Genomic DNA, 25,472 nt, shown 5'->3' with positions numbered 1-25,472 from the left:
CTAACTGAAGTTTATTTAGTGCTTTATCCGGGTAGCTGGAAAGTAGAGCATTGCAGTAGTCAAATCTAGAAGTGACAAAAGTATGGATACGTTTTTCTGTATCATTTTTGGACAGAAGGTTTCAGATTTTTGCGATGTTACGTAGATGGAAAAAAGCTGTCCTTGAAACAGTCTCGATATGTTCGTCAAAAGAGAGATTAGGGTCCAGAGTAACGCCGAGGTCCTTCTCAGCTTTATTTGAGAGGACTGTACAACCACTAAGATTAATTGTCAGATCCAACAGAAGATCTTTGTTTCTTGGGATCTAGGACTAACATCTCTGTTTTGTCCGAGTTTAAAAGTAAAACATGTTCCGCCATCCACTTCCTTATGTCTGAAACAGAGGCTTCCAAGGAGGGCAATTTTGGGGCTTCGCCATGTTTCATCGAAATGTACAGCTGTGTATTGTACGCATAGCAGTGAAAGTTAACATTATGTTTCTGAATGACATCACCAAGAGGTAAAATATATAGTGAATCAAATAGTGATCCTAAAACGGAACCTTGAGGAACACTGAAATGTACAGTTGATTTGTCAGAGGACAAACCATCCACAGAGGCAAGCAGATAAGATCTAAACCAGGCCAGAACTTCCTTGTAGACCAATTTGGGTTTCCAATCTCTCCAAAAGAATGTGGTGATCGATGGTATCAAAAGCAGCACTAAGGTCTAGCAGCATGAGGACAGACGCAGAGCCTTGGTCTGACGCCATTGAAAGGTCATTTACCACCTTCATGAATGCAGTCTCAGTGCTATGATGGGGTCTAAAACCAGACGGAAGTGTTTCGTATACATTGTTTGTCTTCAGGAAGGCAGTGAGTTGGCTGCGCAACAGCTTTTTCTAAAATGTTTGAGAGGGATGGGAGATTCGATAGTTTAACGAGGGGCGATATTTTAGAGCTACAAGAAGATACATTGAAAGGTATGGTTATGTGGTAGTGAAAGTGGGAGAGTGATAGTGTTGAAAACTACCCGAACATGTATGTCAATGTAGTCCTAGCTCCAAAATGAAGATTACCTATTGCATTCAGATGTATAGAGGAGTGATGAGACAACTCAATGAATCTTTAACAGTTTATCCAGATACAATACCATTGTAATACACCTCGGTGTAAGGGTTTGTGCTTCAACAAACACCTTGAAAATACATGTCCAGATACATGTCTTAGAGGCTGCCAATTCACACACAATTGGTGGGCCCAAAATTGCCCAGAGATTGGTTGACATGGGAAGGTTTCTCGGTCGTCAATTCAACCGATAATGATAGAGCTCACGGTTGAAAACTACTGATGTTTAACAGAGAGATAACCCGGTATTTTTAAAATACGTGGTTCGATCTGGTCAACAACTCAGGTTTCAGAATGTCTTGGTCAGCGACTTCACCGGTCCGGAATTAGCAGCAAAGAGGGATTTCTCTGTCAGCTTGTCCCCTGCCGTTTTCAGTGTGGTTTCTGATTTCTGAACAGGAGTGAGGATACCAACACAGTACATACATTCTGCTGATTCACACAGTGCATGCATATACTGTAATATATCAAATATACTGGGTCACTTAAAAATGTCTTTGTTTTTGAAAGAAAAGCAAATTTTTTTGTCAATTAAAATAAGATAAAATTTATCAGAAATACAGTGTAGACATTGTTAATGTTGTAAATGACTATTGTAGCTGGAAACGTCAGATTATTTTATGGAATATCTACATATCTACACAGAGGCCCATTATCAGCAACCATCACTCCTGTGTTCCAATGGCGCGTTCTGTTAACTAATCCAAGTCTATAATTTTAAAAGGCAAATTGAGATATGGCTTTTTCTTTGCCTAGAAGGCCAGCATCCCGGAGTCGCCTCTTCACTGTTGACGTTGTATGGTTAAGAAACGTTTGTTTTTGTTTTCTGTTACAAAACATTTTGCTACGGTGTGCATTCATGAATAGACCCCATGCTCACTATCCACCTGCCTCAGCGCTGCTGGCACCCCGTATAATTAGTGATCAGTGAATAAAATATGTGGCAGGAAGGGAATTCTAATGTCTGACCCCTGACTGTGGGGGTCCGTGGTGCTGAGCCAAGCCCCCATTGCCCGTCGCAACTGTCTGGGGGGAGGGTGGGTGCAATTACCCAGTTGATGGCCATGGTGTCGCTCACGGTCGGGATGGGGTCGTCTCTCTCTTGGGTGTATGCACTAACCTGTCGCGATTGATTCCACTTGGAGTTTAATACAGGAATTCCTCCCACCTGCCCTCTGTTTGGCTGCTCAGTCTCACGTTAAATGCGATATTTAACAGAGCGTGTCTGTATTCAGTGTCTATGAAGAGTGCTACAGGATAAAGCTTCCCCTGAGGATTTTCCCTCTTCACTTGTAATTTTGGTTCCTGTTGGGTTTAATTACAGACTAACACTGCCGTGTGTTTAAGTTTTACCTACCGCCATTCTCACCCATCCATGTTGTTGTTTATGAGTAGGATAGGCGGCACGCTGTATGGTGTGTGTTTTGGCACAGAGCAGCTGGAGGAAATCTAGCTATACTCAACACTGTAGGGGTTAGGTTTGTTTATGTGTTTACATTGCTTTAAACAGAGAGGAAGAGGCAAAGCGAGAGGGATAACCCGGGTCAAAATCTGTCTAGTCCAGCAGGTGGCGTTTTTATGGAGGTAAATTAGGGTAAATGTGGTCAATAAAAATGTAATGGCTTATTTGCTACATGAGTTTATTTGATCGAATATACGTTTTGTAATGCTTAGGTTGTTACGAGTGTACTGATATAAGTAGGACATGTGACATCCCGGCAACTTTGAGAAAAAACACTTTATATCGGAGTTGTGCTGTTAGTGCTATCTGGGATCCTTGGGACGTTCATACCCTAACCCCAACCCTAAGCCTTACCTTAACCATAACCGGTTACTTTAACCATTTTAAATATCAACTTCAATTGGGTAGGGACGTCCCAAGGATACTGGTTAGCAAGGACCGTTGTGGTTGTTCACACGGGTATCTGCCCTCTCATTGGCTAGAATGGTCCCACCTCATCTTGCCTCCTCCCGACCGCCTTCCATTTTTAAAGACATTTATTGTAATTATTGGAGCGGCCAATGGAGTATCTGGTCAATATAATGGAACATCTGTGCTTTACACCAGTGGTTCTCAAACCTCTCCTTGGGGAGCCCAGCCGTTTCACAATTTTGTTTTAGCCCTGAACAAGCTCATCTAATTAATCTAATTAGTTGACAAGTTGAATCAGGTGTGCTAGCTCTGGAATAGATCTAATACATGTAACGGCCGGGGGTCCCTGAGGAGAGGTTTGAGAACCACTGCTTTAAACTACTACTCAAACGCCAGCCTGAGGCATGTAAACATTGGCACTTGCCCTTGACTCCTTGACTCCTTGCCTCGCGTCCTCTCTCCTTGCCTCTCCTTCTCAAATCCCATTGGAGGAGAGGGTCTGAGGGGAGGTCCTTGGATCTTCTCCGCCAATGTGTTTTAAGAACCTTGTGAGGAGAGACAGGACGCAAGTTCCACTTGGGCAGCAATACCAAACATTTAATATCTGGCTCTGAGACTGTAGAGAGGGAGTGATCAGTAGGGTGACATCTGGTGCTGTGTGATGAGATAGCAGTGTCTGATGACACCTAAAACAGCTTTGTGCCTCTCTCTGCATCTCTCTCACGCTTTTCTCTCCTTCCGTTCTGAGCTACTTTACGAGAGGAAGACGAGTCATTTGTGGTTGTTATTCTCTTCCTCACACCTCTATGGAGGGAGGGGGTGAAAGGTGATACACGTTCACACTGAGCTCATCCTGCCGGTCACCCCCACACACCAGCTTTGCTGTGAAAGAAATGTGGGAGGGACGTAGACAGACAGACGGACAGGAGGAGAGAGAGGAGAGGAGAGAAAAAGAGGCAAAGTGGGGAAGTTATTTCTTAATGAGACCAGTCATGCTTATAAAGACATTCTATGTGGTCTAGGAAGAGTTTGAAGGCTGTGCCTGGAAACGAGTCATCAAAACCTTGCTTTCAAGGTTCCTACCTCACATCTCCTCCATTAAGCTTGGAGAGGGAGGCGAGGAATCGAGGAAACAAGGACAGAGTAGGAAATCATTAAGCATAGAGTTTACACTGTTAAAAGTGAAATCTAAGCAAACCTAAATATCTTGTGAGTGATAATTTACTTACATTTTTTCATTTTTTCTTACCATGCTAAATTATCTAACATCAGTGGCAGATAGTTTTGCTTATTTTAACCTAAAAAAGGCTTAATACAATAATTTATCTTATTTCAAGATTTTTTCAAGATATTTTACCTTAATAAGACAATTAAGCTAAAATATCAAAATATCTTGAAATAAGATACATTGCTTGTATTAAGCCTTTTTTTTGGTTAAAATAAGCAAACAAATCTGCCAATGATGTTAGATAATTTAGTTTGGTAAGAACAAATACACATTTTAAGTGAATTATCACTCAATATGTACATATTTAGGCTTGCTTTGATTTCACTTTTTGCTGTGTTTGGAGGGTGAGGTTAAAAACAATATCATCCATGCAATGGATACTTCATCTTTCCTTCTCAATCAATAGTACAAAACTAATAGTGCCCGACTTACTTTTCTCCCCTGCACTCACCTCAGAACGTTGAACAAATACATTATTCATTGACTGGTATGAGAAGTAAAGTAATTAGACATTTATCTCCCAAATAATATCGGAGCCTCCACTGCACTGGTGACCTTGCCTAGAGATTTATGCCATCTCAGACCTGCCTCGAATGGCTATGGCAAGAGAGCACAATGTATTCTCACGGCAAAACGAGCCGAGGAATGGATTTTTCTCTTCACGAGTATAAGATGTCAAGGGGTTTTAGGAGCGCTGGTTGATTAATCGTCAAGTTTATAACTTTGTTCGGAAACCTTTCGGAAGGGCAAAGACAAACTCTTAACGCAATATCTATTCTTGTTGAGTATACTAAGGAATAAAGGCTCCTCAAAGTGGCAGCCAGCTAAATATTTGAAGAGCAATTGATGCTTAATCTTTGGTATTTGTTGTATCATAGTAAGCCTTTTCACTGCCAGTGTTTAATTGTTTGATTATTCCTTCTCTCTCCACTCCTTCTCTTCCTCCTCAATCTATTCTTCCCCCTTTCTCCCACTTCCTCTTCTCCCTATGTCTTTCACTACTCATCCTCTCTTTTTGACTCCCCTACTCACCTTCCTCTACTCCCTCCTACATCTTCCTCCTCCTGCCCTCTCTCAGGCCATCATGGCCCAGCTGCCTCAGGAGGAGAAGGCGAAGATCGCCGAGCAGGTGGAGAGCTTCCGGCAGGAGAAGTGCAAGCTGGACGCCGAAGTGGCCAAGTGGGACGACAATGGCAACGACATCATCGTCCTTGCCAAGCAGATGTGCATGATCATGATGGAGATGACAGACTTCACCAGGTACAGTTACAATGTGGCTAAAGAGAATCTAGTTGAAGTGACTGGTAGTCCTTATGAATGTCAATGTAATAATTACAATGATATAGATTTACTAGAACGGGTGTCACCATTCAAGTCAACAGGTTTGTTATGTTGTAGACCGGTGGCCATTTGGAAATGATACATAACAATACCATGTCAGATATATTTGAGTCTACCCATTAGTTTACCAGAAACATTGCCAGAGGCTCTGTATACCCATTCTAGTAATTATATTCTATGGTAGATCAATTCCCTAAAACCCATAGCACACTTCAGCAGGGCACATCTTTGTGGAATATTTAGACATTAGAAATGTAGTGAAAGAGACATGTAACAAACAACTGAAGTTTAGCGGGAACTAGAATACGCTGTTGATCCAGAGCATCCCAAACATGTTCATTTTGGTGAAATGCCTGGTAAGTATGCAGGCCATGGAAGAACTGGGACATTTTCAGCTTTCAGGAATTGTGTACAGATCCTTGCGAAATGGGGCCGTACATGATCATGCTGAAACATGATGTGATGGTGGCGGATGAATGGCACGACAATTGGCCTCAGGATCTCGTCATGGTATCTCTGTGCATTCAAATTGCCATTGATAAAATGCTATTTTGTTTGTTGTGCGTAGCTTATACCTGCCCATACCATAAACCCACCGCCACCATGGGGCACTCTGTTCACAACGTTGACATCAGCAAACTGCTCACCCACACGACGCCATACATGTGGTCTGCAATTGGGAGGCCGGGTGGATGTGCTGCCAAATTCTCTAAAACGACATTTCTCTAAAACGACATTGGAGTCAGCTTATGGTAGAGAAATTAACATTAAATTCTCTGGCAACAGCTCTGGTGGACATTCTTGCAGTCAGCATGCCAATTGCTTGCTCTCTCAAAACTTGAGATATCTGTGGCATTGTGGTGTGTGTCAAAACTGAACATTTAGTGTGGCCTTTTATTATCCCCAAAAACAAGATGCACCTGTGTAAAGATCGTGCTGTTTAATCAGATTCTTGATATGCCACACCTGTCAGGTGGATGGATTACCTTGGCAAATGAGAAATGCTCACTAACAGGGATGTAAACAAATGTTTGCACAACATTTTAGAGAAATACGCTTTTTGTGCATACAAAACATTTGATTTCAGCTCAAGGAACATGGGACCAACACTTTTCATGTTGCATTATGTATTTTTGATCAGAGTAGTATTTTATATGCTCCTTACCTTGGAAAAGCTGTTGTTTATCCCTATCCCTGGATACATCAATGGCTTGTTCAATTTCCCCCTTTTGAATGGAACAATCTCCTTTGTTGTGCTAATGGCTTGCCATGTTCTGTTGTTCCCAGTTCCTAGCCATGCCAATGCTTCCTTTGTGCATTCATTTGAATTGAAGTATTACTAGTTATGGATGTGACTAGTATCGGTATGGGTAGGATCAGCAACCACACGCAGGCAACTCACTTCGCTACACTAGGCTGTCCGGGCTTTTCGTCACAGCCCAACACTAAAGCGAATCAAATCAAACCCACCTGATTCAACAAATCAGCAAATATCCTTTGATTGCATGAATCAGGTGATTTAGTGGCTAGGCTTTAATAAATCGAAATCCGGGTCCTGCTATTGGTCAGGATAACGGGAGTGGGCTGGGATTAGGCTGTGTTGACCAGCAGCAGCTATCTACCTTTACACATTGTTATTTAGTAGACTAACAGAGATCCAGCAGTCTTGTATTCCCATTGAGTCAGATCGAATAGCATGTAGCCAAACCAGGATGAGTGTGATCCTGTGTGGTGTTTACAGTGTGGATGTTGGTGTTCTCTGGAAGGCAACATCTTTTCTCCAAGCCCCCCACCATCTGTATATCATGTCATAGCTAGCCCTGTGCTCAACCCAATGTTCCTATTCCAAGGCATGGCACTATGATTCAGCGGGCAGAATATGCGAGCTGTACAGAGCTCAACAAGGGGAAGATGGTATGTGTTCTTCCCAAATGGCACTCTATTCCCCATCTAGTGCACTACGTTTGACCAAACCACAATGGGGAAGAGGGTGCCATTTGGGATGCGTCCATGCAGTTTCATAATGACCAACGATCATGGATGTGGTGTGTTGGCGATGATTACACTGATTTAGTCAAGTGACCCTAACCAAATGGCAACCTATGCCCTATACAGTGGACTACTTTTGACCAGATCTCCATGGGACCTTCTCAAACGTAGTGCACTATGTAAGGAATCGGGTGCCATTTGAGACGCAGCCAATGACACATCATGCATGGATTCACAAATGCCCAATTACCGTGATGTCAGCCAATATAAGTGACTACTGCTGTAAAATCTTTTTTTTTTTCAGTCAGTTGGGGTGCCTGGCATTCGACAACTAGCAAACTACATGAGCCAGACTACACCAGTAGAGAAGTGATACCATACTTTGGTTAAACCGTAGGCTAAGGGCTCTATTCAGTCAGATCCGCTTTAGCCGACACCCGAATAGCGGTTGTGTCGACGTGTCGGAGGTGTAACTGCGTTAGAGCTGTCGAATCCACAAGTTGCTCCCGTCAAATCCACAAATGGCTCCCGGCATTATAACAAAGCTGACATTGCCGTTGGCTGCACAAAGTCGCAATAACAGAAATCCCATCCAGTCTTGTGTAAGTTTGAACGCTGGAATGTGAGATGTAATCTACACCTCCATTAGGATGATAGAAGTCATTATTTTCCTTGAATGATTTTTATTATTTCTATATACAGTAGCCTGCACTTTCTCGTTCTGAACTTCTAACGCGAGTGGGGCGGTTGTGGCTTCTTGACAATGATCGCAAGAGCAGCTGCTCACCAATTTGACAGCTCCAACGCAGTTCCACCTCAGACACCGCCAAAACATCAGCTATGTGGGTGTCTGCTATCACAGGTTAACGCTCGATCTGATAGAAGTTAGGCCTAGATCCAATCTAACCTGTTACCAGATCTATTGTAGCCCTGCCAACTCCATTGCCGTTATTGTCTAACTGTAACGGCTTTCTTCCTGGGATGAAGGAGAGGACCAAAATGCAGCGCAGTTAGTGTTCAACATGTTTAATTACACAATAAACGATGAACATTAACAAATAACAAAATAACAAACGTGAAAGCCGAGACAGTCCTATCTGGTGCAGAACACAAACACAGAGACAGGAAACAACCACCCACAATCCCCAACACAAAACAAGCCACCTTTATATGATTCTCAATCAGGGACAACGATTGACAGCTGTCTCTGATTGAGAACCATATTAGGCTGAACACAGAAACAGACGAACTAGACACACAACATAGAATACCCACCCCAACTCACGCCCTGACCAACTAAACACATACAAAACAACAGAAAACAGGTCAGGAACGTGACACTAACCTGTTACCAGATCTATTGTAACCTTGCCAACTCCATTGCTGTTATTGTCAAGACAATTCCATAAGGTGTTGGCAAGAGAGCAGAAACAGACTGGCACCAATACTGATGAGCTTTGAGAAAGACCTATGTTGACAGCTTTCAGCTACTAATGAAAGAGCACCATGATTTGAGAATACATTTCTAGTTGCGGCCCACGTTTTGGCTGTTTTTGGGGCATTGTGATCTTTTTTCAGTTTTAGGAAGATTACTACTGGAGTTTGTATCTTATGCATTATTCATTAGTGGCAAAGTGTCGAGCGAATATAAAATAGAGCTTTTTGGAGTCTTTTAATCTGTTAATATCAAGTATTTCAGATAGCGTTTGCTGTCTGCAGTTAGATTTTTTTTTTAAACGTTGAACTTTAAACATAATAAGTCCTGTATCCCTGTGTTCCACACCAGAGGCAAAGGGCCCCTGAAGAACTCCTCTGATGTCATCAACGCCGCCAAGAAGATTGCAGAGGCAGGCTCCAGGATGGACAAACTGGCCCGCGCTGTCGCCGACCAGGTAACACTTAACCCCAGTTGTGTATGTGTGTCTGTGTTCAGGATAGATCCTCTTTTTGGCTGGAGGGCCACATCAGGATTTTTCAATTCAACGGAGTACAGCATTTTTGGGGGGACCAATTGTTTGTTAAAATCCCGATTGTCGCAGCGGTCTAAGGCTCTGCATCGCAGTGCAGACCCGGGTTTAATCCCAGGCTGTGTCACAGCTGGCCATGACTTGGAGACCCATGAGGCGGCGCACAATTGGCCCAGCGTCGTCCGTGTTAGAAGAGGGTTTGGCAGGCCGAGATTTCCTTGTCCCATCGCGCTCTAGCGACTCCTGTGGCGGGCCAGGCGCCTGCATGCAGATGTACGGTGTTTCCGCCGACACATTAGTGTGGCTGGCTTCCCGGGTCAAAAGTAGTGCACTATGTAGGGACTACGGTGCCATTTGGGACGCAGCCTTAGTGGGTTTGTTTGTGAGGCAGCAATGGATCTAGGCACAGTGGGCTGTCTTGGCGCGGTGCTGTTCGTCCCAGTGGGACTTCCTTGCACTGTGAGCGGAGCAGGGCGCTAGGGGCTTTGTCTGTGTTTTTAATATAATTAGCGGCGCCGAGGTGTTGCGTCCATTCATTATCAGATGAGTACCCTCTCCAAAACGCGCTGACAGTCTATTTTCAATATCGAATCAATCAAAGCGGCTGCTCCTCCTGGCTGGGGAAGATAAAGGGAGAACGGGTTAGAGAGGTGTGTGTGTGTGTGTGTGTGTGTGTGTGTGTGTGTGTGTGTGTGTGTGTGTGTGTGTGTGTGTGTGTGTGTGTGTGTGTGTGTGTGTGTGTGTGTGTGTGTGTGTGTGTGTGTGTGTGTGTGTGTGTGTGTGTGTGTGTGTATCTGGGTTTGTTAGTACTTAATAGTAGCACTTCAGGTAATACATTATCTGCCTCTTCATTTTCGTCCGTCCTGAATAAGCTGTGAGAATTAGCCTCGTGTAGCCTCATGCACAAAGACGTGTTGATTCATTAGGACTCCGTGTTCTTCTTCCTGGTGTTGTTGTCATAACTACGGTGTGTTATACTCGGGGAGAGCTGCGCTATTACAATCAGCCCGATGACATTCAAATGATGAGGACGTTAGTGCGGCAGTGGTGGCTGGTGGCACTTTATACCAGAGGATGGCTCATAGTAATGGCTGCGATAGAATAAATGGAATAGTATTAAACACATGGTTTCCTTGTGTTTGACACCATTTCGATCACTCCATGTTATTAGCCGTCCTCCCCTCACCAGTATCCTCTGTAGTGCAGACGGCAGAGCAGTGTGCTTGTGGGCCTCTGTGTGTGTGTGTGTATATATATGTGCGTGTGTGTGCCATGTTTGAAGAAACACACAGAGCTGCTGGCTAGTGTGTTGTTGAACCGTGGCCCCCGACCGTTCACTCTGTAAGCAGGGCTGGGTTGGAGTCAGGCGGTGAATATCTGTCATATAGCAGATCACTGACAGCCTACCCTCGGACTGAATCAACAAACGCTGAAACTGAGCAGGTGGCTTGCCATTTTTAATTTCGCCTTTAAACGATTCTTTGACTGGTGTTTGCTGAATATTCACAGCCTTCTGTTGCCCTCCTCTCATGCTAGATGATGAGTGTGCGTGTGAAATGGCAGCCTATTTCTTATATGCAGTAGTGCACTACTTTGACCAGATCTTTATGGCAATCCATTAGGTTCTGGTCAAAAGTAGTGCACTATAAAAGGAATAGGGTGCCATTTTGGATGAACCCTCATTCTGCAATGTTATGCTGCTCAGCAAGAGGGGCCTGATTTTCTCCCAATTTAAACTGGGATTTGTTTTAAGAGTATTTCTGTGTGGAGAAATGTGAAACACGCATCGTCCAGGTACAACATACCGTAAATGTGTGTTAACATATTCAAACGTTTAAGAGTTTGCTTTTATCGTCGAATAGAAGGATTATTATTATTATTATTATCTTGAGTTTCTCTGGCAAGCCACTGTGTTTTTCAGATCTAGTCTAATTCCAAAGTGCCTTTCATAATATTACCCACGACAAATAACTGTCATACTTTTTTATGCCTTGTTTTTCAAGAGGACAAGTATTTTGCATTCACACATTGCTGTACCGTTAACCTGTGGCTGACGGACGCAGTCAGGCTTGTCAGGGAGATTGAAGCGCGTTCCTGTGTGTGTGTGTGTGTGTGTGTGTGTGTGTGTGTGTGTGTGTGTGTGTGTGTGTGTGTGTGTGTGTGTGTGTGTGTGTGTGTGTGTGTGTGTGAGATTGAAGCTTTGCGGTGCTACAGTAGGACAGGTCTCAAGTAGCAACCCTTATTGACGCGCTCCACGTCAAACCCTATTGAAGAGCATGGTAAGAGCAGTCAGTCAGTCTGACTGTTCTGCGAGATGGATGGGAGATTGAGGGGGAGGTGTGTGTGAGAGTTGGGGGGGGGGGGGGTAAGGGTCTTGAAGGGAAATATCATTGTGGTTCTATTGCACCATGTATGTCCATTAATATGTTATTAACATCTCATATGTGTCATAAACGTGACTAGCTTGACTTGTAGTGGTATTGACAATGCTCTGATATTGGCCGAATCTATCACCAGATTGCACTGTACTGAACAACACGTGTAAAGCGAGACCTTCTATTGCTAGCTAGCTACCGGCAGCAAAACAACTTACTCGTTTGCCATCTACCCTCCTGAGTCCCGGTCCAGCTGGTCTAAGCTACTTGCTGGTCTCGCAAATTATTTTTCTCACTGTCTCAATGTGTATTCCGGCTCAAATAAATAGGACTGTATGGTCCTATGTAAAAGAACATCAGCAAATGTGTCGTAATCCAGCTCTTCTTGGAAAGAGGAATCAGAATCAGCCATTGTAGCATATAGACAGTGCACGGTAACATAGCTCCGGTGAACCTGTAAACTAGTACAGTACCTCACCCATTTTAGAAAGCCTGCCTTCGAGGGTGGGAACAAGGAAGTATGCCCCCCCAGATAGGAACATCGTTGAGACTAGTCCAATGGCTCTATTGAACAAGGTACAACTATATCTACTCGCTGCTAGCATGATCGGTGAAACACAAAGGCCACAATAATTGCTACAAAACATGACTCATTCATTTTTTGGGTCATACAGCAGGCTCAGTCAACCAATGACACCATTGGTTACTGTATAATTATGTCTGAAACACCTGTCATCACTCATAATTATGTAAGTAGACTGGAATAACAGTAGTGTCTAGTGCTGAAATTTCCCTTGAAATATTCTGCTAAGAGCAGCACGTGACATGGAATTACCTCAAGGCAGCTCGCTCCATTTCACCACAGAGTAAAGAATAGGAGGATGGAGGGGGCCTCTTTCTCCTCGTCTCTCACTATTCTTCTTTTGCTGTCATCTCTTTGTCTCTAATCTTCATCTGTTTATTTCTCTCTCTCTCTGTCACGTCCTGACCGTAGAGAGTCCTTATTTTCTATGGTAGAGTAAATCAGGGTCGTGACTGGGGGGTTAGTCTAGTTTATTATTTCTATGTGAGGTTCTAGGTTTGTTTTTCTATGTTGGTGATTGTGTATGATTCCCAATTAGAGGCAGCTGGTAATCGTTGTCTCTAATTGGGGATCATATTTAAGTAGCCTTTTTTCCACTCCTTAAATGGCCATTGTCAGGAGACCAAGGAATCACAGAGAGAGTGCACTATGTAGAGAATAGGGAAGCATTAGGGGGTGCAGATTAGGAGCATACTGACATTGATTATAATCTGTATGTAAAACGTCATTATTCATATTTGCATTGCCGCTCTATCCATGTACAGTTGAAGTCGGAAGTTTACATACACCTTAGCAAAATACATCTAAACTCAGTTTTTCACAATTCCTGACATTTAATCCTAGTTAAAATTCCCTGTTTTAGGTCAGTTAGGATCACCACTTTATTTTAAGAATGTGAAATGTCAGAATAATAGTAGAGATAATGATTTATTTCACCTTTAATTTCTTTCTTCACATTCCCAGTGGGTCAGAAGTTTACATGCACTCAATTAGTATTTGGTAGCATTGCCTTTAAATTGTTTAACTTTGGTCAAACGTTTCGGGTAGCCTTCCACAAGCTTCCCACAATAAGTTGGGTGAATTTTGACCCATTCCTCCTGACAGAGCTGGTGTAACTGAGTCAGGCTTGTAGGCCTCCTTGCTCGCACACTCTTTCTCAGTTCTGCCCACAAATGTTCTATGAGATTTAGGTCAGGGCTTTGTGATGGCCACTCCAATACCTTGACTTTGTTGTCCTTAAGCCATTTTGCCACAACTTTGGAAGTATGCTTGGGGTCATTGTCCATTTGGAAAACCCATTTGCGACCAAGCTTTAACTTCCTGACTGATGTCTTGAGATGTTGCTTCAATATATCCACATAATTTTCTTCATCATGATGCCATCTATTTTGTGAAGTGCACCAGTCACTCCTTCTGCAAAGCACCCCCACAACATGATGCTGCCACCCCCGTGCTTCACATTTGGGATGGTGTTCTTCGGCTTGCAAGCTTCCCCCTTTTTCCTCCAAACATAACGATGGTAAATATGGCCAAACAGTTCTATTTTTGTTTCATCAGACCAGATTACATTTCTCCTGAAAGTATGATCTTTGTCCCCATGTGCAGTTGCAAATCGTAGTCTGGCTTTTTTAATGGCGGTTTTGGAGCAGTGGCTTCTTCCTTGCTGGTTATGTCGATATAGGACTCGTTTTACTGTGGATATAGATCATTTTGTACCTGTTTCCTCCAGCATCTTCACAAGGTCCTTTGTTGTTGTTCTAGGATTGATTTGCACTATTTGCACCAAAGTACGTTCATCTCTAGGAGACAGAACGCATCTCCTTCCTGAGTGGTATGACGGCTGCGTGGTCCCATGGTGTTTATACTTGCGTACTATTGTTTGTACAGATGAGCGTGGTACCTTCAGGCGTTTGGAAATTTATCCCAAGGATGATCCAGACTTGTGGAGGTCTACAATTTTTATTCTGAGGTCTTGGCTGATTTCTTTTGATTTTCCCATAATGTGAAGCAAAGAGGCACTGAGTTTGAAGGTAGGCCTTGAAATAAATCCACAGGTACACCTCCAATTGACTCAAATGATGTCAATTAGCCTATCAGAAGCTTCTAAAGCCATGACATCATTTTCTGTCATTTTCCAAGCTGTTTAAAGGCACAGTCAACTTAGTGTATGTAAACTTCTGACCCACTGGAATTGTGATACAGTGAATTAGAAGTGAAATAATCTGTCTGTAAACAATTGTTGGAAAAATAATTTGTGTCATGCACAAAGTAGATGTCCTAACCGACATGCCAAAACTATAGTCTGTTAACAAGACATGTGTGGAGTGGTTGAAAAACGAGTTTTAATGACTCCAACCTAAGTGTATGTAAACTTCTGACTTCAATTGTTTTTATTGTAGGACACTTAGATTGTGTCCTTATGGGCCCTGGTCAAAAGTAATGCACTATATAGGGAATAGGGTGCCATTTGTTAAGCGTCCAGAGTTATGGGCAGAGCTTTGTTTTTTTTCCACATGCCTGATTAGAAATGCAACACACCATCAATATAGAGGTGTGATTTAGTGATGCTTTTGTGTTTGTGTGTGGGTTCTGACAGAGCTTTGCCCGCTGGTTTAATAACAGAATTCCTGCTTCTGAGTCACCCCTTCAGAGAGGCAGATTTATTTCAGGTCTAATTATGCAAAAACAAAATGGAAGTAAAATAGAAGTTTCCACTAGCCTTGAATCCAAACTGGGTAGAGTGCCATAGATCAGTTTTGTTTCCAAGCTGGAAGTCCACTCTAACTAGAGAAGAAGAGAGGAATTCTAGCCTGTAATCTAAACTGAATAGCAATATGGTTTCACTACATTCAGTTTGTATTTCAGGCTAGAATTCCACTTTGGAAGGAAGTTTTGGAAAGAGAGAAATCCCAGCCTGAAACCCTAACTAAATATTGTTCTGTTTCACAATATTCAGTTTGGATTCCAGGCTAGAATTTGTCCTCCCCAATCAGTGGCAGGAAAGAGAGGGAGAGAGTGAAGCTGCCTGCTTTCCTTGGCGGCCTTGGCAAGGTAATGGTCCGTGCTGTTTATTTACATCAGGAGGGAATCTGCTGAGGAGATGGCCGATTAGTCAGGCAACCATATTGTCATCTGCCTGCCTGAAACGCTGGCCAGGAGCAGGGATAAACTAGTGGGTTTCTGGTGTGATGGAGAAAGGGGGTTGTGTGTGTTTCCAAGTGTTTGTATACAGCGTGTGTGCGTTTGGTTTGTGTGTGTTAGTGGAATTAGTGGTAATGCTAGCCGGGAGTGGCGGTGGGTGCAGTAATCATGTCCTAGGAGCTGCTTCCACTTTCTGCCTCACTGGCTGCAAGACCAGCATGCAGCACTGCATGAACACAGCGTTAAGGGGGCATTAGTGCATGTGTTTTGTGACCCATCGTGTTTGCTGAATCTGACCCACCTGAGATGATTAACGTAACTGAAAATCTAATTTTTAAAAGCTCATTCTGTTTGATCATACCCAAATAATGTTGTTGACTCATCCTACTTGTAGTTGTGGCCAAAGCATATTAGAGAAGAGAAAAAAACAGCAAATCCCCATCTCAAACACATTTTTGCACAGTTTCAAAAAACGCTTTACATTTGCTTGGATAATGGCATCATCCTCTTTGGCTGAGACAGGCCCGTATGTAATTGGTCCAGCAGCTTACTCCCCCCTCTCTGGTGGGGAGACATGGCCGTGTCCGAATACCAATACTAGCGTACAACATACTTAAACTGCATCCTATGTACTCATCGTCGCATACTATTTAGCATATACTGTTTCAGTAAAAATGATGCAGTATGCCACGGCCGTATGCCACACAGTAGCAGGTATACAGGTGTTTTTTTCTAAATTCAACAGACATGCATCACATTAACCAGTCTGATAATATCTCATTTCCAATTTGATACATTTACCTATACTCAGGCTGTGTCACGTTCTGACCATAGTTCTTTTGGTTTTTCTTTGTTTTAGTATGGTCAGGGCGTGAGTTGGGGTGGGCAGTCTATGTTTTCTGTTTCTATGTGGGGTTTCTTGTTTGGCCTGATATGGTTCTCAATCAGAGGCAGGTGTTAGTCATTGTCTCTGATTGGGAACCATATTTAGGTAGCCTGTTTTGTAGTGTGTTTTGTGGGTGATTGTTCCTGTTCGTGTGTTCCTGTTTTGTCTGTGTTCACTAGTTCGGGACTGTAGCTTCGTTGGTTTTCGTCTGTTTATTGTTTTGTTCTATATTTAAAAGTATTCAAATAAATATGGATACGTACCACGCTGTGCATTGGTCCTCCTCTCCTTCCACCAACGAAAGCCGTTACAGGCTGGTTGTACGCAGACTATCAGATTCAACCTATTCCGTAGCCCCATACAGCCTACAGTCCCCTTTATTAACCTGTTTGGGCTGCAGCCCGACACCGGTACACTTATGACAACATCCAGCTCAAGTGCAGGGCGCGAAATTCAAAATATATATTTTTTAAATATTTAACTTTCACACATTAGCAAGTCCAAGACACCAGATGAAAGGTACACATCTTGTGAATCAAGCCAACATGTCCGATTTTTAAAATGTTTTACAGGGAAGACACAATATGTAAATCTATTAGCTAACCACGTTAGCAAAAGACACCACTATTCTTACTCCATCAGTTTATTACTCCATCAGTAGCTATCACAAATTCGACCAAATAAAGATATAAATAGCCACTAACCAAGAAACAACTTCATCAGATGACAGTCTGATAACATATTTATTGTATAGCATATGTTTTGTTCGAAAAATTTGCATATTTCAGGTATAAATCATAGTTTACATTTCAGCTACAATCAGAAATTGCACCGAAAGCAGCCATAATATTTACAGACACCAACGTCAAATACCTAAATACTCATCATAAAACATTTCTGAAAAATACATAGTGTACAGCAATTGAAAGACAGGCATCTTGTGATTCCAGACAATATTTCCGATTTATTAAATGTTTTACAGCGAAAACAAAATGTAGCGCTATATTAGCGTAGCCACAATAGCCAGAAACACTTGGGCGCCCACGACCAGTTCACATGCACGACAGATATTAGAAATAGCATCATAAAATGTTTCTTACTTTTGGTGATCTTCCGTCAGAATGTTGGACAAGGTGTCCTTTGTCCAGAACAGTCGTTGTTTTGATCTGGAACGGCAAATATCCCTCTTCATTTAGCATGGGCACTTGCCAAGTGGTACGGATCTCTCCAACGTAAACAAAGTCAGAGAACGGAACACGGCAAAACTCCCGAAAAAATTTCAATAATCTGATTAAACTATATTGAAAAAACATACGTTACGATGATATGGTGACATGTATCAAATAAAATCTAAGACGGAGATGTTAGTCGTTCATAACGACAGCTAAACAGAAGGCATATCCATGTCCTCTTTCGCTCGCTCCAGAAACAGGAAGTGGACGGTCACGTCAAAGAAAGAGCTTTTATTCCACCTTAGACCAAGATAAACACAAAAAAAATTCTCTCACAACCTCTTGACCAACCAGGGGAAGGTGTATGAAGTGTACGTAGCCTCTTACGTCTTATGCCCATGTATAGGCAAGAAGTTGAACAGAGCATAGATTTCTGACATTCCACTTCCTGGTCAGGAAAAGTGCTGCAGAATGACTTCTGTTTCACTCAGAGAAATAATTCAAAAGAAAAGAAACTAGAGAGTGTTTTCTATCCAATAGTAAAAATAATATGCATATTGTACGAGCAAGAATTGAGTACGAGGCCGTTTGAAATGGGCATCTTTTATCTGGCTACTCAATACTTTCCCTTGCAGCCATAACAGGTTAAAAAGGTTTGAAGACAAAAACAGATCATTTGGTTCCATTTGAACATAATTATTAGTAAAGTACCGCAACGTACTGTATATAAATGAAATCGACCTAGTACACACACTAAAACCTTTCACATGTTCAAATCAAAAGGCTATTGCACCGAAACAGTGGAAAGTCGGGTGCATCGCAAATTCAGAACCGCTGGGCAGCAGCATAATAAATGAAAGCACTGATCATTGGGAACGAGATCAGAATGACTGCTAAGGCTTGATCCATCAATGAAATAATTAAATAGGTAGCCTACAAAACTACAACAATCCATATGTTCAAATCAAAATGACCGATTGACATGACATCATAACGCAGCCACATCCTGAGTCCCCGGAGCCGACACATTCACAAGTCAAAAGATAGAAGTTTGAATGACACTGAGGGTCAACGTTGTTACATCATAATTATTTGATTTGATTAGGATTATTTTGGGAGGGGGGGTCTCGGATGGTTGAGGGGCAGCTCTCGGGGACCTGTGGGGGGGACCTTGGAGGGCTGGTGGCATGGCATTTGGGAGCTTGGGCCGGTGTCTGATGGATCGCTGGTTCGGGTTCCCGTTTTTGACCTTGTGGGAGACCTGTCGACGTGCCCTTGAGCAGGGCGTTGACCCTGGTTGCGTCTGTGGGTCGCTCTGGATGGGAGTCTGTTAGATGATTGAATGTAATGTAAATGTTGAGCAGCTTCACTGCAAGTAGATTGTATTTTTTAATATTCAATAAAAAAAAATAAAAAAGAAAAGAAAAGATGGTTTAGTATTTAGTTTAAAAGCTCTGATGAAGGCCAAGAGAACAAGAAACCCTATTCAATGAGAAGTCATTTTTCAAAGATGTAGCCTACGATGCAATACTTGTGATCATTTTAAGGAGAACAAGAACTACTCAGCCTACATTTGAACACCACCTCAGAAGCTTCTCTATGTGGCAACTTCCCAATTGAGTAGCCGAGTTTTGTTGTTTGGCTACTTGAAGAGAACTAGGGACTATCACTCATAGTTCACCTCTTCCAATGCATTGTGGAAAAGTGTGCATCAAATTCCACTAGATGAGTATATGAGTATGAGTATATAACATCCTGGCATTTAAATCATACCCGATTTTCTAAAATTCACATACTATAAAACATTATATTTCCGCATACTGAGAATGTGTCATGCACAATTGTGTTGTTTTGTGTTATTGGTTCATTTTGGTATCACAGACCCCATATCTGATTATCAGCTGTTGCCAAAGCCGAAATTAGTATGACATCCAGGCATTTTAAAGTATACTTGATTTTTTTTAAATGTCACATACTATAAAACTTCATTTCTTTCACACTCAAATGGCCTACTATTTAGGACACACATATGGGTATTTGAACACAGGCTCAGGAATGCACAGCACACTCACTGCACACAAGCAAACTAGCTAGCAAGCCAAGCAATCCTTAGCTGGTGTTAGCAAAAGGGACAAAGCATTTGCAACAACTAAAGTATCTCGCCAGTCACTTCTATTTCAAATTATGTGGTTTGTAGTTTCAAGTTTTATTAGTCGGAACCTCTCGCCAACAGCCAATAAAATTGCAGAGCGCCAAATACAAAACAACAGAAATCTCATAAATCTAATTTCTCAAACATACAAGTATTAGGCACCATTTTAAAGATAAAATTCTCGTTAATCCAGCCACAGTGTCTGATTTCAAAAATGCTTTACAGCGAAAGCTCCACAAACGATTATGTTAGGTCACCACCAAGTCACAGATAAACCCAGCCATTTTTCCCGCTAAAGAGAGGAGTCACAAAAAGCACAAATAGAGATCAAATTAATCACTAACCTTTGATGATCTTCATCAGACGACACTCATAGGACTTCATGTTACACAATACATGTATGTTTTGTTCGGTAAAGTTCATATTTATATCCAAAAATCTTATTTTACATTGGCGTGTTAGATTCAGTAGTTCCAAAACATGCAGTGATATTGCAGAGAGCCACATGAATTCACAGAAATACTCATAATAAATGTTGATGAAAATACAGCTATTATACATGAACCTTTAGATACACTTCTCCTTAATGCAACCGCTGTGTCAGATTTCCAAAAAAAACTACGGAAAAAGCATAATCTGAGAACGGCGCTCAGAGCCCAAACCAGCCAGAGAAATATACGCCATGTTGGGTAGTCAACATTATTCATATTATTCATATATAAATATTCACTTACCTTTGATAATCTTCATCAGAATGCACTCCCAGGAATCGCAGTTCCACAATAAATGCTTGTTTTGTTCGATAATGTCCATTTATAGCGCGATCTGGTCGATTCGGACGAAACGTTCAAAAAGTTATATTACAGGTCGAAGAAACTTGTCAAACTAAGTATAGAATCAATCTTTAGGATGTTTTCATCATAAAAGTTCAATACTGTTCCAACCGGAGAATTCCATTGTCTGTAGAATTGCCCTGGAACGAGAGCAACCTCTCAAGTGAAAGCGCGTGACTGAGAACGAGGCTGTAGGCAGACCACTTAGTAAAACATCTCCCATCCGGCCCCCCTCTACAGCCTGAAACCACGTTCTAAAGACGGTTGACATCTAGTGGAAGCCTTAGGAAGTGAAAAATAACCCATACCCCACTGTGTATTCGATAGGGGTGAGTTCAAAAACTATAAAACCTCAGGTTTCCCACTTCCTGTTTGGATTTCTTCTCAGGTTTTTGCCTGCCATATGAGTTCTGTTATACTCACAGACATCATTCAAACAGTTTTAGAAACTTCAGAGTGTTTTCTATCCAATACTAATACTAATACTAATAATATGCATATATTAGCATCTGGGACTGAGTAGGAGGCAGCTCACTCTGGGCATGCTATTCATCCAAAAGTGAAAATGCTGCCCCCTATCCCAAACAAGATATACATGGTGTACACTGTCCAACGAAATGCTTACTCACTTATGTGGTTTGTAAGAGTTGTCCTACTTGATGTTTGGAAGCCGTCAGCTAACGTTAGCCAACAAGAAAGCAAGTCAAAGCAGATCCTCCACACATCAACCATCTCGCCTTTCCTGTGGTTTGTAGCTCAAAGTTATGTCAAGAGGAAACCTAGTTAGCTGTTGTTGACAGCATAGGTAGCAGCTGAGCTGCCAATAATTTGTTTTATTTTTGAACCAATATACGCCCAAAACACTGTTGTTTCTAACAGGGGCACTGAGAAAAGCAGATTTTTAACATCCTTAATAATTTTTTTATAAATTCTAGTTCATATTTCATAATAAATCTGGAACACTGGACAGATACTTTAAATGACTTCTGTGTCCATGTGTGTATTTATTCAACAGTTATAGCATTGATTATAATATCTCTGATCAATGTGATCTGCACATTGACTCGGCACCAGTACTCCTTATACAGTATATAGCCACAATATTGTTATTTTTTTGTTACTAATTACTTTTTTATTTTATAAATTTTTCTATTGTTGGTTAAGGGCTTGTAAGTAAGCTTTTCACAGTAAAGTCTACACCTGTTGTATTTGGCGCACATGACAAATAAAATTGGATTTGATCTTTGAAAGATGCCAAGTTATTATTTACAGTACTTTGAAGTATACTGAACAAAAATGTTGTGGGTGCGTGTTGGTGGCAGGGAAGTCAGGCGCAGGAGAACAAACTTGGTATAAACGGAGTTCTTTAATAAGTGCTGACCAAACTCCAAAAAACAAAATATAGAAAATAACAAAAGTGGGTACAAAACCCGTCGCACAGCAACACATACTAGCACAATCACATACAATCAAACAATCTCCGACAAGGACATGAGGGGAAACAGAGGGTTAAATACACAACACGTAATTGATGGGATTGGAACCAGGTGTGAAGGAAGACGAGACAAAACCAATGGAAAATGAAAAATGGATCAGTGATGGCTAGAAGGTCGGTGACGTCGACCGCCAAACACCGCCCGAACAAGGAGAGGGACCGACTTCGGTAGAAGTCGTGACAAAAAAATATGAAACGCAACATGGAACAATTACAGTTAATATAAAGAAATCAGATAATTTAAATAAATCCATTAGGCCCTCATCTATGGATTTTACATGACTCGGAAAAAAGATATGCATATTTTGGTTAGAGATACCTTTCAATAATGTAGGGGGCATTGATCAGAAAACCAGTCAGTATCTGGTGTGACCACCATTTGGCTCATGCAGCGCGACACATCTCCTTTGCATTGATCAGGCTGTTGATTGTGGCTTGTGGAATGTTGTCCCAGTCCTCTTCATTGGCTGTGCGATGTTGCTGGATATTGGCGAGAACTGTAATAGCTATAGTACACGTCAATCCAGAGCATCCCAAACATGCTCAATAGGTGACATGTCTGGTGAGTATGCAGGCCATGGAAGAACTGGGACATTTTCAGCTTCCAGGAATTGTGTACAGTTCCTTGCGACATGGGGCTGTGCATTATCATGCTGAAACATGAGGTGATGCCGACAGATGAATGGCACAACAATGGGCCTCAGGATCTCATCATGTTATTTCTGTACATTCCTATTGCCATCGATAAAATGCAATTGGGTTCGTTGTCTGTAGCTTATGCCTGTCCATACCAATAACCCCACCGCCACCATGGGGCACTCTGCTCACAACGCTAACATCAGCAAACCGCTCGCCCACACAACGCCATACACGTGGTCTGCGGTTGTAAAGCCAGTTGGACGTACTACCAAATTCTCTAAAAGGACGTTGGAGACGGCTTATGGTAGAGACATTAACATTAAATTTTCTGGCAACAACTCTGGTGGATATCCCTGCAGTCAGCATGCCAATTGCACGCTCCCTCAAAACTTGAGACATCTGTGGCATTGTGTTGTGTGATAAAACTGCACATTTTAGAGTGGCCTTTTATTGTACCCAATACAAGGTGCATCTGTGTAATGATCATGCTGTTTAATCAGCTTATTGATATGCCACACCTGTCAGGTGGATGGATTATCTTGGCAATGGAGAAATGCTCACTAACAGGGAAGGAAACAAATTTGTGCACAACATTTGAGAGAGAAAAAAGCTTTTTGTGTGTATGGAACATTTCTGGGATCTTTTCTTTCAGCTCATGAAACATGGGATCAACACTTTACATGTTGCGTATTTATTTTGGTTCAGTGTATCATGTGAACAAAACATGCATCCCAAATGGCAGCCTATTCCCTATATAGTGCACTACTATTGACCAGAGCCCTATATGCCCTGGTTAAAAATAGTGCACTATGCAGGGATTATGGTGCCGTTTGGGACATAGCCACAAAAGCATTTATTTGTTGTGCAAACAGGATAACTCTGCATCTGTGACCATTAGTGCTGCACCACGAGTACTTCGAGTCCATCGTTACTAGTCTGCCTCACACCCTTACTTACTTACTTACTCAGTGTGGGCGAACAAGCCCACTAAAGCACAATTAAACTGACAAAAAGAAAACAAGTGTGGAAAGGGAACACATTGGAACAATCTAAACACGGGATTCGCCACTCGAGGGGAATAGGTAGAGATGGGTCGTGTTCATGAAGGAAACGGGAACGAAACAGGGAGGGACTGCTGAATAAGAAATGCAAATGTTTATCTTCCATTGCAAAATGTTTGAAAACATCGCATGCCCTAATTAACATGGTCCCTTAGCTAGCTCGTGCAGCCCCTTAACTTGGCTTTCCCATTGTATCCTATCCCCCCTAAAGACAAGGAAGTGAGCCCTGTGTGAATTTCTCCCTTCCCTTCCACTCTATACATGCTGCCTGAATGTTGTAGTTAGGACCATTTACTGTTAATGGTTGAGGAAAAGGTGCCTGTACAAAACGGTGCCCGGGAGCGTTTTAAAAGCAAAGTAGCGAACGCACCATTCTTTCATTACCCACCAGGAAACTTGTGGGCCGTAGCAATTTTCGCTGCATGACGTCCAGAATATATTACAGCTACTTTGTGTGCGTTTAACAAGTGGGACTGAAAAGCCTTTGTCCCGCTCCCTCTCTGTGGCTGTGCCTCAAATGGCACCCTATTCCCAAATGGTCCCGTGGGCACTGGTGTAAAGAAGTGCACTATATAGTGAATAGGGTTACCTCAGTATATACTAGAGGTAGACTCATATGGCTTCTCACAATAGAGGGCCGGAAAGGACTTGCTAATTGCCCCCTCTATTTCGATGATTGGTTGTTTTTCTGCTGTAGGAATGAGTACAGTGGAGAAATGACATGCCATTAGTAAAGAAAATAGTGCACAACCATTTTAGAAACTACTTCTGATATACAAAACAAGACTATTTCTTAACCCTGCTTCTTAACACATTTACCAGCTATTTTCTCCGTTTTGAAAGTCATTTTATCATCATGTTTCTGCGTGTGTGCATGTGTCAGTGCCCTGACTCGGCCTGCAAGCAGGACCTGCTGGCCTACCTGCAGAGAATCGCCCTGTACTGCCACCAGCTCAACATCTGTAGCAAGGTCAAGGCCGAGGTCCAGAACCTGGGAGGAGAGCTCATCGTCTCTGGGGTAAGTCTCACCACACAACACCCTCACGTGGTACAGTCAAGGCCCTGGGTCTCTGTCAATAGTTGTATTCAGGTGCACAAAGCACTGATAAGCAGCAATATTCTGTCTGTGGGCCTGTCTGTGGGCCAAGGGACCTTCCCTAGGCTTCCTCCCTCCTTGTTTCTTACAATTCCTCTCAAAGGGCATTGGGGGAGTTCTGAGGGAGAGCCTTGGATCCTCTCACGCTATGCCCTTTGAGAGGAATTGATGAAACAACAATGGAGGTAGCAAGGATTTGAACGCGAGTAATGTTTTCAGACAGCTCTAGTCTGTTCTCCATCAGCGCTTGTCTAAAAACACAGGACAGATGATGGCAGCGTTATGGTGGATACTAACTACTGAACTGGTTAGACGCATCTCAGTTAGTTTCACGCTGAACGCTGAACAGGTGGAAAATTAATTGCTTGCCCAATCTCAAATACACCCATATAGACCCTCCTATGCACTTGTGGGGTGAATCTCAATCATGTCACTTGGCATCCTTCCCTTGTCCACTTGTCTTGATCGAGAGGGGAAAGAAAGCTAGTTGATACTGTTGATATACACCCCATTTCTAGGAAATGGTATGGCGTTTT

General features: G+C 42.3%; 1 protein-coding gene across 6 annotated transcripts in view; it reads left to right on the top strand.

Moving 5' to 3' along the window:
* The window catches only part of LOC120052780 (catenin alpha-2-like), a 654,154-nt gene that overhangs the window by 625,380 nt on the left and 3,302 nt on the right, over positions 1-25,472 (top strand). For 5 of the 6 annotated variants that reach the window (XM_038999899.1, XM_038999897.1, XM_038999895.1 and 2 more), the window contains 3 exons: positions 5,285-5,466; positions 9,323-9,428; positions 24,724-24,858. In XM_038999899.1, the coding sequence (XP_038855827.1) occupies positions 5,285-5,466; positions 9,323-9,428; positions 24,724-24,858 (423 nt within the window). The remainder of the gene's footprint in view (positions 1-5,284; positions 5,467-9,322; positions 9,429-24,723; positions 24,859-25,472) is intronic. The other variant, XM_038999900.1, reaches the window with a different exon arrangement.

This window comes from Salvelinus namaycush, chromosome 8 (assembly GCF_016432855.1).
Source record: "Salvelinus namaycush isolate Seneca chromosome 8, SaNama_1.0, whole genome shotgun sequence".
NCBI classification, from domain to species: domain Eukaryota; kingdom Metazoa; phylum Chordata; class Actinopteri; order Salmoniformes; family Salmonidae; genus Salvelinus; species Salvelinus namaycush.
Note: the sequence above shows the minus strand (reverse complement) of the source record. Positions and strands in the feature narration are given on the sequence as shown.